This window comes from Amblyomma mixtum, chromosome 5, assembly GCF_055824585.1.
Source record: "Amblyomma mixtum isolate Tamu chromosome 5, ASM5582458v1, whole genome shotgun sequence".
NCBI lineage: Eukaryota > Metazoa > Arthropoda > Arachnida > Ixodida > Ixodidae > Amblyomma > Amblyomma mixtum.
Genome location: NC_143016.1, coordinates 78,653,568 through 78,672,918, shown reverse-complemented (window position 1 = coordinate 78,672,918; position 19,351 = coordinate 78,653,568). Strand labels below are relative to the sequence as shown.

The 19,351-nt window shown below is 44.6% G+C and overlaps 1 protein-coding gene across 9 annotated transcripts in view; it reads left to right on the top strand.

Annotated features, from left to right (window-relative positions):
* Positions 1-19,351, top strand: part of Crtc (CREB-regulated transcription coactivator) — a 61,909-nt gene that overhangs the window by 5,836 nt on the left and 36,722 nt on the right. For 6 of the 9 annotated variants that reach the window (XM_089545210.1, XM_089545209.1, XM_089545204.1 and 3 more), the window contains 7 exons: positions 4,355-4,609; positions 4,947-5,011; positions 7,566-7,660; positions 10,233-10,313; positions 12,438-12,553; positions 13,673-13,743; positions 18,247-18,536. In XM_089545210.1, the coding sequence (XP_089401336.1) occupies positions 4,355-4,609; positions 4,947-5,011; positions 7,566-7,660; positions 10,233-10,313; positions 12,438-12,553; positions 13,673-13,743; positions 18,247-18,536 (973 nt within the window). The remainder of the gene's footprint in view (positions 1-4,354; positions 4,610-4,946; positions 5,012-7,565; positions 7,661-10,232; positions 10,314-12,437; positions 12,554-13,672; positions 13,744-18,246; positions 18,537-19,351) is intronic. The other 3 variants (XM_089545206.1, XM_089545212.1, XM_089545211.1) reach the window with 3 other exon arrangements.

Here is a 19,351-nt window from a genome sequence, read left to right as displayed (position 1 = left end):
GAAATTTCCGGAGCCCTTCACTACGGCGTCTCTCATAGCCTTAGTCGCTTTGGGACGTTAAACCTGATAAACCAAACCAAACCAGGGTTGTATATCGTCATCCTTTTGTTCTGGTGTTAGTCTTTACTTTTTACTTTCTTCACTGTGATGAAAATAACTGAGCGTGTTGTAGAACACAGCATTTTGGATGCGTTCGCTACCCGAGAAAAATTTCATAATGCTCAAAGGTATTTGAATCTTCTAATCAGACATGTTTTGGAAGCAGCAGAGCTTGTTGTGGAGGGCATTATGCGGTGCCTGTACTTGTGGTAGTAGACCTAAAACCTTTGCGACACAGACATGATAACTTGTGAAAAGTCTGTGGACATAATTATTGATTTCGGTGACAGATATTGAAGAATGACTGTGAAGTTGTACATGTGGGGGGCAGGCAGGCAGTGTTGAAAATGTTTATACCGCTTAGTTTTTTTTGGTCTATCACACGTAAGCCTGACTTGCATCAATCCAGTGATGCTCAAACAGGAGACTGTGGATCTTTTGTTATCTGTCAAAGCACTTCTAAGGCTTTCAAGTTTATGTCCAGTTCTTTAATGTTTAATATCGCTACGTACTGGCACTGTACAAGGACGTCTAATGACATGAAGCAGTGTAATGCTTCTAGGATAGTTTTGTGCATACTCATAAAACAAGCCTAATCAAGAGCGGCAGTTTGGTGCATTGCCAATCTCTCGTTATCGCACCAGTTCTACTCATGCTCACAAGTGCCTGTCAGACATTTTTATTGCCGCTCCATAGTCTTTTACGCGTTAATGGGTATGAACCACTGTACAGAACTGAACCAGAATTACCAGAAAATCCGTATGTGGGAGGGAAAAATTAGTTATTTCATTTGTGAGGGTTATTTGCATTTTTAGCTATTACCTGGTGGGGTACTGTTGTATCTGTGGGGAGTGTAACATTCAAATCAACCAGCATCCTTTTATGTGCTGAAATTTGTTACAATGAACCTTTGATTTGTTGGGTATGTTGGGCTGCTTATTTATGAAATGATTGTCTCCATAAGCTGCACCGAAAGTGATGTTTTAAGTATCCTTATGCTGTAACATAGCCCTACTTGTATTGTGAATGTGTGAGCAGGCAGTTTATATGTGTTGTATAGAACTGTTGGAAATGTCACACACATATATATATGTATATATTGGCCGTGACATGAAGGTAACACGTGCCTACTAGCTTTCACTTTTTGTACAGAGTAGTGGCAGGCTTGGTCACTGTGTTGGTTTGGTTTGGTTTAGTGTATGGGTTTAGCATCCCTAGCGTTTCAGCCTATGAGGGATGCCGTAGTGGAGGGCTCCAGATAATTTTGACCACTTGGGGTTCTTCAACGTGCGCTGACATTGCACAGTACATGGCTCTCTAGCATTTCGCGGTCACTGTGTTGAAGTGACTAGTTAGTTCAAGTTGACGGGGAACTACACCTTGCAGCAACGAAATGAATCGACTGGCAGTTTGAATGTGCAAAGTACTAGCAAATTTCCTTGGTTAAGGGATGCAATTTTTTTGTGAATGCTGTTAATTCTTTACATAATTGGCCTGTCATATGTCTTTGGGGAAAAGTGCGAGCAACAAGTTGGCTTTTTACTGACAATTCAAAAGTGTACGTGGTCAGGAATGAAATTTATTAAAGAGAGCTCTTTATTGAAGGGCAGTCCTTTAATGCTTCAGAGAGTCAAAGGAAACCGTGAGTATTCTGCTGTGTTTGTTGCATTGTGATGCTGTCTGCCTGTGCCCCCCTGCATCTTAGGCTTTTTAAAGCATTAATGTAAGGTTAGGTTCAGGAAACGTTCTATAAAGTGTTTATCTATTAGTGTCTTGTGTTGTGTGCAAAACTCTTGTGTTCAAAAACAATTTGTGCAGAAGGACTGGAGTTATAATCCTTCTCGAGCAGAGGCCTTGATGCTTTGCCGTTCTAGAATTTGTGTCACGGATTGATTGTAGCGGAGGAGCACTCGGCTCCAAGTCATGATGCCAACTTTTTTTGAACACAAATCCAGGTAAAAAAAATAAAGTTGCAGATGTGTGGAGTACACAGACTGTCTTCTGGTTTGAAAGAAAGTGCATTTATAGCTAGTAATTTTACTATTCACATACTTTTAATATGAATGTAATCATGCTGTTTGTGACGCTGCATAAGAGTCAGTGTGCTGTTATGAAGCACCTGACAATGTTCTTCAACAATAATTGAACCTTAGCATTTTGTACAATCTTGAGTTGTGTCAAACATGATGGCACATAATGTTGACATCTGGGCAGCTTGCCAGATGTGTTGCAAAGGAAGCACTTAGTGGGCATCTGTGATGTTATTGCTTAATAGAGAGGTCACTCATCTCTGTGCCTAAAAGCCATGCCCTTAGCATCTAGATGTCTACACGTGCCTTTCTCTTTGTCAATATGAGAACAATAAAATGTTGATGCTATTAAAAGGGCCTTGCTTTCATATGCAGTGTTTAGTAAAAGGTGTGGGCTTGTTTTCTTCTGCTCTGCTGATGCAATTGCTGGCACATAGTTGTGGATACTCAAGCGGATGTAATTGCTTTGTGCAGTCTGATAACCTTTGTGTGGATGATAATCTGGAGTCACTTGAACGCTGTGTGCCCGTCATATGAAGTTGCTGTCATATGAGTAGAAAAGAAAGGAAGGGTGGTAAGGTTAAGCAGACAATGCCTGGCATATGAGGGGAGGGGGAGGGAGGGGGTGGGGGGGTAAAAGGAGCTAGAGAGACGAGGCGAGGAAAGCTAGAGTTGGTTGTTTAATTTTAGCATGTTTTTTGTCTTTAGTCCTTTGTGGCCAAATGAAGAACATTGACAGTGTGTCTACAGATGAACGCTCAAGTGCCGTAATGTATCTGCCTATCCAATTTTATTCTGTATAAAGAGTTGCAGCACCACATTTTCACCCTGTGCTTCATACAAGTATTGCACATGTTAATTTACCGAGCAGTGTTTGCTCATCAGTGTGTCGTTAGCTCACTGGGTCCTTGTAGGAGTGGGAATGCGACACAATTTGTAATTACTTATGCTACTGCATTATATACACATTAAATGTACACATTAATACAAATTAAATGTATTATTGAACTGAAGTATTTTGGGCTCTTTGTGTCAAGACTGCACTGATACCTAATTCTGGCAGCTGCAGGCTGGTGTCAACTTGTCAACTTGACTGTAGAAACAGGTTGGTGCAGTGCTGTTTGAGGATGCTCTTGTGTATCGAGTGCCGTATATGATACAGATGGCCAGTATGAGTATATTGAATTATTAACAAGCCAAGAAAAAGTGAAAAGAAGAAGAAGCTGTTATTAAGCGGTAAAAAGGAGTAAAGAAGAGGACATGCAATAGCTCTTGCTTCAAAGCTGGGTCCTGCTACATTTGTCCATGTATATTCACACTGAATGCCGGAAGAGCCTGTGCAGTGCTGACAACTGATACATGCCTTTTATTGCACAAGGCCTGCACTTTTTTGGGTGTTGTTCAGCGCAGAAATAGTGCACTTTCGTGCGCACTGGTGGGAAGCAGCACTCTTAGAAACCAGCTCTTACTGGCTCAACCATCAGTGGTTCCGAAATCATCTGTTAGGTGGCTTACGGTGGAAGTTCTTTCGATGCGGTGCTCGGAGAGTGTAGCTAATGTGGGGCTTGGGTGTGTAAGTCAGTGGTAAGCTTTGGTCCTGTTGTTGCTAAATTCAGACTGCATTCGTACTAAGCTTGTTGCCTCTACTGGCCTTATGGGAAGGCAGTTTAGAAATTCCTATTTGCAATGAAAGTGGTTTGCATTACTCAGTGCATAAATTGTTATGGACTCTGCCCATTACTCTGAAATCAGTCGTGGCCTATTGCTTCACTTGCTGCTGCCTGCTTGCATGGGAATGCTTGCTTATGTGTCTCATTGTTTGCTCTTCCTGGGCTGTGATTGACTGTTGCTTGTTCTTTGATAGGATGGTATGAAAGTGATGATGACGCTGTCAAATGGCTACACTGCCTGAGCACCTGACGGCTTTTAAGTTGCAATTTGATCAGAAAAGCAGGCGGCAGGGACGTGGTAGTCGACAGGAATCCTCCAAGTTTTGTGTGGGTGTTATACATGGTGCTTTGCGGGTGAGTTGGTCCTGATCCATCCGTCTTCAGTGGTTCAGGTGCCAGTTTGAATGGTCGCCTTGAAAAGTAATGTGTCAGGGTCCGCATAATCGACGGTGTATTGCCTCACACGCACCGCTTCGTCAGAGGGTAGCGTCACGCATGTGGTGCTGTGTTACACTAACAACTTTTTTCTTACCCCTGGTGTGGTGTCATGTGCAGGGGGCATACTCGAAGCACCAGCTGAGCATCTCACCTTCCCTGGGTGCCTACCGGGGTGGCTCACTGCCAAATGTGAACCAGATGAGCGGAGGGCCGGCTCACAGCATAGACCTGCAGGGAGCACTGAACCACTTGGAGGACATGCGCCAAGGGCGCGAGGCCTCCTCTATGCTTCCTGACCGGCCGCACGTGCGCGAACGGGGCCGTCACGCCACTGCGCCCCACAAAGGCCGCCAGATGGCCTTTGACAAGCGTGTATCCTTGCTGGATGATTATGCCGATAGATACAAACGGCTATGTGCTGTGCACACAATGTAGTGTCTCTTAATACCTTTATTGTTCTGACTGAACAGTCCCTGATTGCTGGCTGTTAAATGTAAATAAATGCAAAATGTTGGTTCTAATCTCCTAAGGATAGTAGAGCAACTGTGCCCCAGAAGAAAAAGTGATTTGATGAAAAATGACCACTGATTGGTTTATCTGCAGCAAAACACTCTGTGCTTGAAAGATTCGAAAACTTCTAATACATCTCGACCATTCTTTTAACTAGGGAGCCATTGCACTGTTTGATTCCTGACAGTGGTTGTCACAGGCTGACGTGTCTCCGTACAGCTCAGCCCTCTACCTTTCCCCGCCGCCTGACACCAGTTGGAGAAGGTAAGCTTGCCTTTGGAGTCTGAAGGAACATATCCATTTCAACCCTTGCTCACACGTGTTTGTGTGAACACAGTGTTTGGCGTGCCTGAAAGCTGAGAGTTTTGTTTCTGTTTAGTGAAAACTGTTTTTAACCCTTTGAGGGTCGAATTATTTTGAAGAAAACTTTCCCAGGTGGTCAAATTACTTTATTGCGGATCTTGAATCTACAAAATGTATATAATCGAGAATAAATAGTAAAAAAAAAATTATGAACAGTACTTTGGTGACAGCATCACTCACAACTGGAAAATGTTCAATAGAATAGAATAGCAACGGTGATAAGCAAGCTAAGAGCAGCACCAATAAAGATAAAAATCAACTTTCGCCGCCTCTGCAAAACAGTGCCCACAAAGAGAAAACACGTTTCGCGCAACTCCGTTGCGATCCCGCGGCGGAATCGAAACCGCATAGGCACGTTGCCACAGAGCGCGAGAATACCTCGCGAGCAACGGTGATAAGCAAGCTAAGAGCAGCGCCAATAAAGATAGAAATCAACTTCGTCAGCCCTTGCAAGATAGTGCTGACAAAAAGAAAGCTCAAATTTCGCGCGACTCCGTTGCGATCACGCGGCGAAACCAAAACTACAAAAGGGGTGTTGTCGCAGTCTGTGCTGCCGCGCTAAAGCTAGACATAAGTTCTGCTTATCTCCGTAAGAAGGCAGCACAAAATTCAAACACTTCTCTTAAGTCCTAAGAGGTGGCAGCACCCCCCAGTGAGCACGCATTGTTCTTTTGGCGCAAAATTTCAAACGGAAGATCGAAACCGTACCCGTACGGCAAAGACCTTGTGGGAAAGAAAACCGCCGCTGTACATATACGGCAAAAACCTTCAAAGGGTTAATTTCTAAACAGGAGCAGACTGCTTTCTTTGATGACTGTATCTAAGGTGATAAAGCCTGTTGTTAATTGGGACGTTTGTTAGCAGTCCACAGGGGAACACTGAACCCTGTCTTATCTATGATGTGTGTACACACTTTGCACTCTTGTGACACGTATATAGTGGCCGTGCAGCTGGTTTTGGCTCTACCATTTTGGGTGAAATTTGACTGCTCGATCAGTTCTTGATGTGAATATTAAGTGCCCTACTGGCAGTGCTTAAAATTACCTTGCATAGTTAGCTTTTTGGTGACTGCTTCAGATGTAGTTAGTAATGGAATTCATGTGTACCATTTTGTGCAGACATGCACTCGAGTGTTTTCTGTTGCTTAGTTGTTGACAGAATGATCCAGCTGTTCAGGAGCTAGAGATCTGGGCTGTTGTTTTGATGCTTACAATCCTTGTGTGTTTTGTTCTTCCCACAAGTCGTGTTTTGGTTCCTCATGTACTGTAAAAACCCGCGTATAATACGAACCCGAATATAATACGAGGTGAAGTTTTAGTGACGCGAAATGAGGAAAAAAAGTTTTACCCGCATATAATACGAGTGACGCAAGCTCATAGAAGACATTTATTCAAATCGCATCCCGCACTTCACTTTAATCACTTTCTTCTTCAGCAGTGCTTTCTTCGGACATTACTTTGTCCGACAAATCATCCCAAACGTACTCATCTTCCATACCATCGAGGGCGTTCGAGATGCCACAATTCTTAAGCCCGCTTCAGCCGCCCGGTTGGCGTCACTGCAGGCTCACCTGAGCTCATCCACTCTGCGTAGCACTGCTTGACTGCGTCCTTGAATGGTTTGTTTACACAACCATCAAGAGGCCGCGAAAGCTTCGTCGCGTTCCGCTGCACGCGAAAGGGGCTTTTTTCTGTCGTCGCCATCCACGAATGCTTCCTTCGACGACACCAAATTGCCTCCTGGCCGCATTGTTGCCGATGTTCTCCGCAGCTAAAATCACTTTTAGCTTGAAAGCAGCTGAGTACTGTTTTCGGGACCCTGACATCATGCTCCCCAAAACAATATCCACTTCACGAAGCATGCCTTACATGCGAGCACGTGCGTTGTCAACAGGCGCACGGCACACCGTGACCCCCCTGCGCACCCAATGGATCAACAAAGTCGAGAGTAATGAAGCCAAGCCGTAGTCACGCGCCAATAGCAAAGCCAAGCTGTAGCCACGCTGTAGCCACGCTGCAATAGCGAAACCAAAACTTCGAGCAAATTAGAAAATTTTTGTTCGGATCCGCAAATAGTACGAGGCGGAAATTTAGGACGCTAATTATGGGAAAAAAACCTCGTATTATACGCGGGTTTTTACGGTACATGTCAAATTAGGGTCAGTTTGTGAAAGTTATTGGACTGAACACCACATCTAGACTTTGTAGTTTTTTTTTTTTAATCTCCTTTCTCTAGTGACGAGTCCAAAGTGTAGGTTTCTCGCACGCAGCAACCACTTTTTACAGGGAACAAACTGGATTGTGCTGTCGTTTACTGACATTGCCTGCCTTAATCTGTCTGCTCCTTGAAAGTAGGAAATTGGTTAACTTTGGTTTTTGACGGTGGTTTCGGGGCAGCTGCACTCAGTTGGACGATGTTAAGTGCCGCACCACCTGACGACCCTTTTGTCTTGCAGGACCAACTCGGATTCAGCGCTGCACCAGAGTGCGCAGACCCCGCAGGAAAACTTTCCCGGAGTGGGGCCATCTTGTGGGCAGCGCAGAGGTACCGGTACGCACCGGGGGCTTCCCTCTGCCCTGTCTTGCTTGCTCTTCTTCTCTCGCTTGCCTCTTTTCTCTCTTTCTCTTCTCCCCCTCTTGACTGTCTCTGACTGGTGGCAAAGAATCGGGGACTCCGGAGAAGATGGGTCTCATGTTGGCATCTGCCTGGCACCTCCTGTATGCCGCATCACCGCTTGCATGAACGAAAGGAAAGCCGTGGGTGATGAAAGCATGACTCTCTTCTCGCTTGTGCAGGAGATCTGTGCTGTTTGGCATGGGAGAGCGGTCTCTTTCCAGACCTTCTAAGCACATTTCTGGCTCTTTTTGCCACGTCTCTTTCTCTCCCTCTTTTTGTCTCCATTTTTCCTTTTGTATGAGCCTGTAGAGTATGATCGCACATTGACACTGTGAAGTTCAAGGGTGTCGCTAATTTTTACCAGTGAATGGCTTGTGTGCAGCATTTCGTTTGCAGTGTGCAGTACTGTTTGTCGATAACCGAGTAATGAACTGTTCACATCCCTGTTATGCCAACTGTAAGCATTGAGGCAATGCTGTAGAGCAGGCAGTGATGCAATTCAGTAATTTTTTTAGAGAAATCGAGCCGAACGAAACAGGTGAAACAGGTTTTCAAGGGAAATGTTCATGTTAGGTTATGTCTTTTCTATTGGTGCTTTTTTGAGAATTTTGCTCAAGTGTGGGAATGTCCGACTGTATGGCTGTCTGAAGTGGGCATTTATTGTTCTGAAAAATTTGTCTCGCATTGAACTTCCAATGTGACCAAAAGCGTAGTGGTAGGTTTCCTGATTTTCCATGAATTTCATGCACCTTTAATGAGATGCATGTTTATAGGGCCTTCGCGGTGGCTTAGTGGTTATGGTGCTCGGCTGCTGACCCGAAAGACAAGAGTTCGATCCCAGCCGAGGTGGTCGAATTTCGATGGAGGCAAAATTCTAGAGGCCCGTGTACTGTGCGATGTCAGTGTACGTTAGGGAACCCCAGGTGGTCGAAATTTCCGGAGCCCTTCACTACGGCGTGTCTCATAGCCTGAGTCGCTTTGAGACGTTAAACCCCATAAACCAAACCAAACCAGCATGCCTGTATTTACGAAGCCCCATACTTGCTGCTTCTTTGAAAAGCATAATTCTGTAAACTTGCTTGGGTTGAATTAACATTACTTGAGTTTTTTTTTTTTATTGGTTAATGTGGATCATTTTAAGGACCAAAATGCAAGTGACCCCAGATATTTAATATGGAAGCCCATTGATGCACAGTGTTTACAATCTGAAGGCTAATGTTTCTAAAATTAGTGCATGTACTCTAAGAAATTAAATGAGGTCTGTGGGTGTTCAAAATTACAGAAATTAATTATATGTCCATGCAGATAATTGGTATGTTCGAGCATTTTTCACATTTGTTTTTCACTCATTTCATTTTTCACTCTGTTATTCACTCTGCTGTTCTTCTCTAAGAGCAAAAGTGTTAGTTCAGTAGAATATGATTTTGATTAGGGGCTGTGTCGCTATCTGAGACTTTTATTTTTACTTTGAGTTCCTTTGAGTAATGTTGGTACATTGTGATAGCTTCTAAGATTTGAACCAAAGTTATGGCATATAAAAATGTCACTTGCAGTTTTGAGACTTTTATATTCTGCAGAAAATCCCTGCTATTGCAGAAAACATTTTTATGTGTTATTTTGCCTTAAAATGAGTTTTCAGGCAATGCGGCAGCCAAAATGACATTTTCTTGCTTGATTTTTTTCTGGCAGTAAATGTTCCAAATCCTTTTGTGCAATGATGCTGTGCAGCAGTATGGTTAGCTACTTCATGGTATTAGCTAGTATCAGCTGGCCCGTTAGGAGAGGCGTTGGGTTTTGAGCATCGCCCAGGGCTCTCAAAATGAGGTTGAATATGCCGACCTATGTCTATACTGGCCTAGGCCTCTACTGACTGTATAACTTAGCTGTGTTTCTATAGAAAGAACATGAGGCTTTATCATTCCTTATTGCAATTAATTTCATTATTACTGGCTAGCTTTGCTTTACTAAGCCTAATTGCTGTCCTTGGGGTGAAAAAGGTCTCTCACTCCTTCAAAGGTTAACCTTTTGTCAGCTTGTGGGCTGTTGGTTGCTTTCAGTCTGATGACCATTGTTCTTTTGTATCAAAGCTTTGGCTGTTCCTGGACGCAAAAAGAATTGTGTTCTTATTAGGTTTTGCATTGAATGGCTGTTAAATTCACAGTTGGATACCTATTGTGCTATAAGAGCAGCTCTGCATACCCATTAGATGTAGGTATATACCTATGGATGCGTCATACTTATGTTGCATCATGTTAGGTATTAGATTCTTTTTGCTGTTCATTCCAGTGGGGGATCGTTTTAGTAAATTTTAATGCAGTAATATTTGCTTTAATGTCTCGAAGTTATTGTGGATTTGCTCACTTTTTTCAACAGAAGTTGTTTTCCCATCCACGCCCTGTATAGGGGAAGAGCAGGAGTGAGATCCTTGCAGGTGTTTAGTTTTGAATGCTTCCAAGGGCGGAGGAGTGTCTGCTACAGCTGCCATTATTGTGCGTCTCCCTTGCAGACCCCGTCACAGCTCGGGAATTGGACCAGATGTACCGTGACTGCTCTGGGCGCGTTGATGGCTTTGGGCAGGAGATCCTTGGTACGCGGTGCTAGTAGACACACCCCTCTTTCGCGCATGTCAGATGTTGTGCACAGTAGAGTAGAGTGCGAGACTGCTGGTGTGATCATTCGCTCTGTCTTTTTCGTGGGTTCGGATCCCACCGGCGGCATTTGGTTGTTTTTTCTTCTGCTTTTCTAATCATTTAGCTTTAAAAACGATAACATATTCAGTAATAATCTAGATTGATCAACACCACAAAATAAATAAATTAATTAAAAATCCCCTGTGCCCCTTGGTTTCTGTGGCTGTTGGCTTCTGTCATATTTATAACGAGCCCCTCATTCCCCTTCCCTTGTCTGCTTAATTGCTTAGCGAGGGCCTCGGTTCTGGCAGCCTTGACGCCATAGGAAGCATAAGAGGGTTCTCACGCAGCTTCCACCCTCTTCGTTCGATGACGTTCTACGTCACACCTGCGGTGCCTCAGGACGTTCCACGTCCGCCTCTTATGAATGTGGGTGGCGCTGATGAACACTCCCAAGGTTAGGTTACTTGTAAAACATAAATACCCCCGAAAGCAGAAGATTTGACAGCCGTCGCCGTAGATCAGAGGTAGAGCACCGGACGCGTAATTTGGAGGTCGTGGGTTCGGATCCCACCGGCGGCATGTGGTTGTTTTTTCTTCTGCTTTTCTAATCAGTTATCTTTAAAAACGATAACATATTCAGTAATATTCTAAATTGATCAACACCACAAAATAAATAAATAAATTAAAAATCCCCTGTGCCCCTTGGTTTCTGTGGCTGTTGGCTTCTGTCATTTTTTCCTGATGGTGGCTTGAGAGGTCTCTATTGGGCAAGTGTTGAAGCCTATGAAAAGTGTATGCTTTTTTGTTGTTGGCGATGCTACTTGCTGCTGTAGTATTGTGGGTATGGCATTGTGATACTGAGCTTCAGCTCTTGCATTTACTGATTCGTGGTGGCTGCAAATCTGTGAAGTTATTACGAACTTGTGCGGTGAGGTTTATCTTGCCCTTAGTTGAGGAGGCGCAAGTGGGGAAATTCATTAGTTCTCTAGGAAGGACGACTTAAGGGTCGCATGATGTCATATTTCCACTGGCTTGACGTTGCTTTGGAATTCCTGGCTCCGTGTGTCGCTTTTTTTGTTATCGTAGTTGGTTCTAATGGCGGTTGTTCGCTTGAAAGTTTAGTGCCTCTTTCTGTTGTTTGCCGATAGGCAAGCTGTGGTGTGGATGAGGGAATCAGTCCTCCTTCACTGTATAGCTTGGTATTCGTGTTGTGTCTTCGTTAACGTCTTTATTTTTTACATTAATGAAATTATGGACCTTGACAGCATAGTGGAGGAGATATGCGAGGAGAAATTATTCAGTGTTAATTCTATCTCGACAGTTCAGTGAGCACTTGTCTGCTGATTTAGATAGCAGAGCTTCAGAGCGTGACGGAACAAGAATTTGAATGTGGTAATATAAGCTCAGTTCATGGTTTACAGTCCCACTTGTTTCCTTCATGACTGTGGCCCCGGTGGTATGTTTCACTCAACTATTGCCATCTTCTTTCGTGGAATGATAAATACTCAGTGGCTTTCGTGCTGTTTGCTGCAACTTGTCCATGCATTTGTTACATATCCAGAGAGAGGAAAAGATAGAATGCGTAAGAGAAAGAAATGCTTAAAGCTGTAAAGGAAGAGAGAATTTTGCAGCTCTCCCTTCAGCCTTGATATTCCTGTTTCTCCTGGACTAAATTTTTCGTGGTTTGCTCTCCAAGACGTGCTTGAGGTTTCAGGTGTGGAGGTATTGTTAATGGTAAATGAGCTTGAAAGAGGGTAACTTGAGGGAGGTGCTACGATTTCATTTTTGCTTATCTATGAGAACAGCGTTATTGGCTTGTTATAGTTGGCTCTTTCTTGCTCACGGAGCAGTTATTGTGCTGTTGTGGGTTGCTTATGGTCATTTCGTTGCTTGTGGTCATTGAAGCACTGCATATGATATTGTGCTAGTTGCTTCTGAAGCATGCTTTTAAAGTATTCTTGCATGCTTATTTTCGTGCAACTTGCAGCACCTGTCGTATTGGGCATGTCTTCTCAACCTAGGCGACCTTGAGCATCCGCTGTTGTTTTTCTCATTGATGCCTTTGATTCCTTCAACAGGTATGCAGGACATGAACAGCATGGCGATGGATAGCATGAATCTCAAAGGATATTGGGACCCGAAGGGAGGAGGGGGTGGTGACTGTTATCCAAGCAGCCTTTCCAGTATGGGATGTGTGAGTGTCGCTTCTAAAGTTTCTCTCATTTTCTTTTTGTTGTCCACTGCGTGATTTTTTTACATCTATAGCTGTAGGGTTTTTTTATAAGCTAGTTCTTGGTTTTGAGTAGACCTGTACTGTCCTGTTCTAGCATTAAAAAAGCCTGTTAAAGGGACTCACAACTGAACTTTAAAGACTAAATTTTAAGAATTGAGAGAACTGATTGTGGTAAATGTCTGGGCACTCATTTCTCATCTAATTTAAGCTGGAACGCTCGCAAAGATCACGTCAGAAACAAAGAATTTAAGAAATACCTCATCAAATATCATTTATATCTGGCTTCCTCTGAGATGCAGCTTCACGCTTGCACTTCTCTCACAAGGATTATGCCACATTATAATTGAATCCAAGGAGGACGCAGCAAATAAAATATCCAGCTTGGTCAGAATATTTCATTTCTCTATTAAGGCAAAAGCGTTATATGGTTCATCGATCACTAAACCCCATGTCTGGTGTCCACGTGATCTCATAGCATCATCGGCAGTGCCTACATTATCAAGGAAAGAAATATCTTCTTAGGCCTATAGGGTGTTAAAAAAATAATAAATACAATATTGCACACTCTTGTTACAATGCATGCGCAACACTCTGTTAGTCCCAATATAGGCCACACTCTAGTTGAAAAAAAGATTGGTACTGACTTTGGTGCTGGGGCATGCGGCGCTGACAATATACTTTTTCTTTTCATGTGTCCGTTCAAGATGCGGCATTGTACTTTGCAGTTCTCATTGTGCAGTGCCTTATGTTTTTGTCTAAATACGCATTGTCCTTGTATTTTACAAACTGCTTCAAAGCTGCATCTCTTCACTTGTTCAAGAAAGGGCAGCCCAAGTTTCTGGGGCATTCAAAATTATTTACAGTACTTTTTTAGTTCTTTTTCTGTCTTGTTATTTTATGGCTCTTTATGTTTTCTGTGACCCCTATTTATTTCCAGCGTTGCAATAAACGTTTCTTGTTGCTAGCAAGCGCTTGTCGTTTGTGTTCTTTTCCTTTCGTCTCCGTCTTGTCGCGCTTTGAAACCCATCATGACTTTTTTAGTCTTTGCTGATTTAAGCTCTGTGTACTGGCTTCATGCAGGGAATTTCGACTCAGCACCAGCACCAACAACAGCAGCACCGACCAAAATCCTGTGATGTCCCTGGAATCAAGTTAGTCTACCTAGAGAACAATTTTTGCATTTTCATAATTTGTGTCCAGCTTTGATCAAAAGCCTTCATGGTCTTCATTTCTCACGATGTAATTGCTACCATCAGTGCTGCTTGCAGTGTTTCTGATGAGCAGTGTTACATTAGGATAACAATTCAAGGTCGTTGCCCTAGGGAGTTTGCCTAAACTCTCTGTTGGTGATGCTCACAGGTATAGCATTCAGCATGGTCAGAACTTTTTGGCTGCATACGAGTGTGAGGTGTGTCGTCTGCATTGTTTCCTGTACCACAGTGTTGTTAGGGAAGACTGCAAAAAGCAGGACCACTTGCCACGTCATGTGCACAGTCTCGGTGTACACTGTGTGCATATTGGCAGTGGTCTTTTTTAAGCATTCTGTGAGCCTCTTGGCCTTACCAGCTCTCTTATTGTGGCATCTCACTGTAGTGTAGGAGTGCTTGCGTATCATTGTTGGTTGATATGGTTCCCCCATTCGTGATGAGAACTTTCGGGTCAAAAAGATTGGAAAGGATGTTCTCAGCCAAAAAAAATTTTGTTACTGCATCTGCACGTCTATTAGGTAGAGTGTCTGCTTAAAGCATAATTGGTCAAGCTCTCAGTTGCCACGATTATATGGGTGGATATTAATGTTGGGAAGGGGTCAATTTAGGTGATCTGAATCAGCTGGAAAGGTCTAATTGGTAGTCCGTTTTGGTCTTGGAAGTTTTGTTGGTTTTGTCAAGGTATTTCTGGGTCGCTGACAGTCTTGTTAGGTCTGTAACGATTGGTGAGAGGGCAGCCTGAGGCTGCTACTTCGGATTCCCAGGGCACGCCATATTCCCGCACAGATGTAGCACTGAAATACTCACACAAATGGGGACGCTATGAGCGCTAAATATAGCAAGGTCATTTGCGGGGCACTTTGATCTCGAAACCACGGCCTGGGTGTGTCGCCTGTGCTAAACAAAAAGAAAAGAAAGTAGCAAAAGTGTCGAACTACTGTTACTGTTGTACAGGAGCTGCAGAAGAGGGAAAGGAGTAATAAAATATCTTTTGTAGTTTAATGTTTCCACGCCACTACAAGCTTGGCTTTAGCTGTCTTCTTGTTGAGGTGCATAATGAGGTCATGTCATGGGTCTCCAGTAGCATTTTTAGCACTTTGGTACCCTGCTGTAAGGAGGCACATGCTGCTCGTTACCAGGTGGACCTCCATGTCCCCAACAAAAGTCTGGTGACTGCTCCAGTAACACACCAAATGGCTTGGGAACTTTTGAGAAAGTTTGCATAAATCCTGAACCTCTCTTCCTTTCGGGACTTATTGACTTTTTTCAATCTGTCGTGCTTATTTCATGTGTGCCACTATAGTCGCCTACCAAAAATTCCGACCCCTGGTTTTTCTGTAATACTTGATTGTTCTAACTTTTTCGCAGCACTCGGCATGACCTGTAGAGCCATTGTATAAGAGCGCCTGAAATTTTGGATGCATCGCAAATGACTGCTCAAGTTTTTGGACCTCGTTCGCACTCCCTGCCAATGCACAAACCGTAATATAATATGTACTGTGGAACCTCGATCGGTAGTGTTACGATGCATAGTTGCTAGGTGAAGACGACGTTGTTTTGGACGTTCGGCAGTGGACGACGACGAGGACGTGGCAGTTTGTGCTGGAGTGATTTAGCTCGGTGTGATACCCAGCACGACCTCCACCAAATATTACAGGGGGGGGGGGGGGGGTTAGCCCAGCAGCAGACGGGACAGGCCTTAGTCGGAAGGCACACCGAGCTAAATCACTCCAGCACAAACTGCCACGTCCTCGTCGTCGTCCACTGCCGAACGTCCAAAACAACGTCGTCTTCGCCTAGCAACTATGCACCGTAACAGTATGTTCCCTGCAGGTTGGCAAATTGCACCAACATGGCTTCGAATTGGCACCATTTTTTCATTCCTGCATGATGACCGCCACACAGACTTGAACAGTAGTCACAGTTCGTGGAACTCATCTATGCCGAATCTTTCGTCCCAAATTTGGGAAGAGGTAGCAGCGAAGCGCTTGAGACACGTACGACTTCACGGGGACAGCGAGCGCGAAAGAAAATGGTGACGCAGTTCAAAGCGAGGTGAGAGTACCCGTAGCAAAATGCGCCGCATTCCTGATTTTTCTATCGTAAAAATGTTGACAAGTGGCATTTTGATGACACGCAAGATGCCTCTCATTATATTCAAGCCACCGGAGAATGCTTATTGCCTGTTACGGTGCCGATTTTGGCTCTAGTCGTTGGGCTTAATTACTACGAAGGGCAATGCCGATGGAGTGCTTGTTCCAGCCATTTGTCGATTTTTATTCTTTCGCCATCTTCGCCCTCGCACTGCGGGCGCAGCGCATTTCCGGCTGTGGAGGGTTCGCTTTCATGTCTGTATTTTATCCCAGCCTGTGCATTCATTGGCAACATGCCGTCGACAGTACAACCATCGTATGCTGAGCTCGTGAAAGCAACATGAGAAAGCAAAGAAGTTCACGGATGCAACCTTGTATTCTCATTGAGTGAAGTTGCAATGCATTTTGGGAAAAGCAGAAGCAGGATGTGATCTAATCAGCCATAGATTCAGATGTTATAGATTCGGATGGCATGTTCATGCAATAACTCAAGTGGTAGCCCTAAATGAAGACTAACCGGTGGTGGCTAAAGCATATCTGGTGCAGAAAAACAAAGGAAAAGCAGCCACTGACTTTTACCGATCCAGTGGAAAATACTACCTCAAAATAAATGATGGATGGCATTTGTGCTTACACTGAGGGGGCCCTTGACGACTTCTACTAAGCAGGCCGCCGCGGTGGCTCAGTGGTTGTGGTGCTCAGCTGCGGACCTGAAAAATGCGGGTTCAATCCCGGCCGCGGCGGTCGAATTTCGATAGAGGCGAAATTCTAGAGGCCCGGGTACTATGTGATGTCAGTGCACGTTAAAGGGGCCCAGAAACACAATCTTAGTTAACTGTTTTGCCTGTTGATTGCATACAGTGAGTTATAATGGTGCTAATAGCGTCGGTAATACCGCGTACATTTCGTTTTTTAATATTTTAATGTCCTCCCAAAAACAACTTCATGGCTCTGATGGTGTCGCCACTCAGTGGCGGGTTTTTAGCAGCGGATATGACATCACCTGGCGCGAGCTTGATGATCGGACAAACAGTAAATATACTGCAAATTGTGTGAATAAATAGAGACACATTTTGTCACCTGTCTGCGTTTTATATTAGGTCAACAAAAACAATTTGTTTGTCTTAGATAAAAGCCCTGCAAAGCAAGTAAAATAAAAATACACCACCAGGGGCGCTCTGGCATGGAAACAACGCTGCCAGTCTCAGCAATAACGAGTTAGAGAGCAGGCAACCATGGAGTACAAACTTCCGCGACGTGCTTTGGCTGGCTGTTTTGATTGGTTGCTCCAGGTGCCGTCATTGGGAGAGCGAAATAGGAGTGGGAAGCCCCGCCAAAATCGAGTTGAGGGCAGCGTTTTGTTTGCTTGTATTTTGAAATTTCTTCACTGAATAACTCCCGTTCCTGTGCATCGATTCCTGTAATTCTTTTTAAGTCAGCATCTGTATGACATAAAGAACCCACCTGAAGTATAGCCGGTATTCCCTCAGGCAGTGTTTCGCAGCCCCTTTAAAGAACCCCAGGTGATTGAAATTTCCGGAGACCTTCACTACGGCGTCCCTCATAGCCTGAGTCGCTTTGAGATGTTAAACACCCATAAACCAAACCAAACCTTCTTGTACTAAGCGCTGCTTATGGGAGAAACAGTCATAGCGACTGCAGCAATTGCCTAGGGGTTTAAGTTCGCGCCACTTATGCATGGGAGATTCAATCCCCAGTGCCTTTGGTCTCTGGTCGTGTTGCCAATGGCTACAAGTCTTTTCCTGGCTTGGTGCTTGGCTTCTTTGTGGTGACATGCGTGGGCCCACTTCATGCAAGTAAAACATGTTAGCTTATGTGCTCTTTACCAAGCTGCTCTTATGCCATTAAAATCAAATCATCATCATCATCAGTGACAGCCAGCAAGTATACAGCCTTTTATCAGAAGCAGAGAGCCCAAAGAGTTTGCTCCTAAGCTGTACAGTGGGTCTCATTTCTTGTGTGTGGAAGTCCTAGCTTTCAAATCGGGGAGGACAAAAGTTCCTCTCCCCTTCAACAAAATTTGGAACCCTGGCATTGCATACTGAGGCACACAACATGGCCCAGAAGCAAACCTTGCGGACTCTGTGCTTTTGACAAAAGCTGTACATAGGATGTGTTCTCTGACCTTGCCACCCTCACCATTTTCCTTGCTCCTAAGTAGTGAAGGATATGTCTGGTTTGCTACAACTATTTTGTTCCTGGGTCCTCTCATTCTGGGATAAACAGAAAAGCGGGGCGGTTCTTGACAGACAAAAAAGGGAAGAAAATGTTTCTTTACTGCAAGCAAGAGCTTTGAGGCCACTTTCACAAATGCCGTACGCTTTGCTTGCAGCATCTACCTGCCCCAGGACGAGAGTGGTGACGGGGGGCCCCTGACGGCGGGTAGCCCCGGTGCGAATGCAGTGGCGCCCCCACCAGGGGCAACAGGGGTGCCCCCTGGCGCCGGCAGTCTGCAGGCGCCACCTCCCATGGGCAATGGCAACACGGGGTCCCTGCCAGACCTGACCAGCCTGCACTTCCCTCCACCCCTGGCCACACCGCTCGACCCGTCTGAGGAGTTGGCTCACCAGCAGCAGGCAGGCGGCCAGGGCGGACCACCTTCCTTGCCACCCCTGCACCCCGGTCAGTGCCATCTGGCTGCTGCTCGAGGGTCTGGCTCCACGAGGCTCTTTGAACGGACTCTGACGAGAACTTAAAGTTCGTCCGTGTCAATAGATGACGGCGTTCTGATGATAAACAGGCGACTTTCACCGGAAATTGAGATTTTATGTTTGAAAAGACTGGAAAATTAAATACAGGTATTGCTGCCATTAGCCGTTGTCCTGAGCAAACTGTGGCGATGTCAGGACCAAATTGACACGGATCTCTGAGGCTTGGCTGTTGTGCCATTCACTTCTAAAGGGCGATTCTAAATTCTTTTGTCTGCTTTTGCCTCCACCTTGTGGCAATAAGCAGGCTGTCGGGTTCTGCATCACTATTTCTCAACAAAAAGGTGCCAAGGGAATCGGGTGGGCAGTTAGGTTTTTCAGTGAGGCTGTTGTGCATATCATAGTTGTTTATTTTTATGCGTTTGGTTTTATGTGTAAATGACAGCTGTTGGATTCAACCATATTTAACAGTCATTGAATCAGAATGCCTCTTTATATTTACCAGTTGAGACAGTAAACTCTTATAATTGCAGCCTTGCTAGCTGTAGGTTATTGGCTGTCTATCGTCCATCAGTGGGAATTTTCGTGAGCCTTAACAGAAAGCGATGTAGTGTCCATGCACGGCTGTAAGCAGCAGAGGCCGTGTTTTGGAGCTATCACACTTTTGAGGGATGCTGCATCCTCGCTGCTATTGAGAAGGTTAACAATGTTGTTTCATTGCTGCTGGTGCATTTCTCTGTCAGCTCAGTGTGCCAGTTGCATTTGATTGTATGCACTGAGCTTGCATTT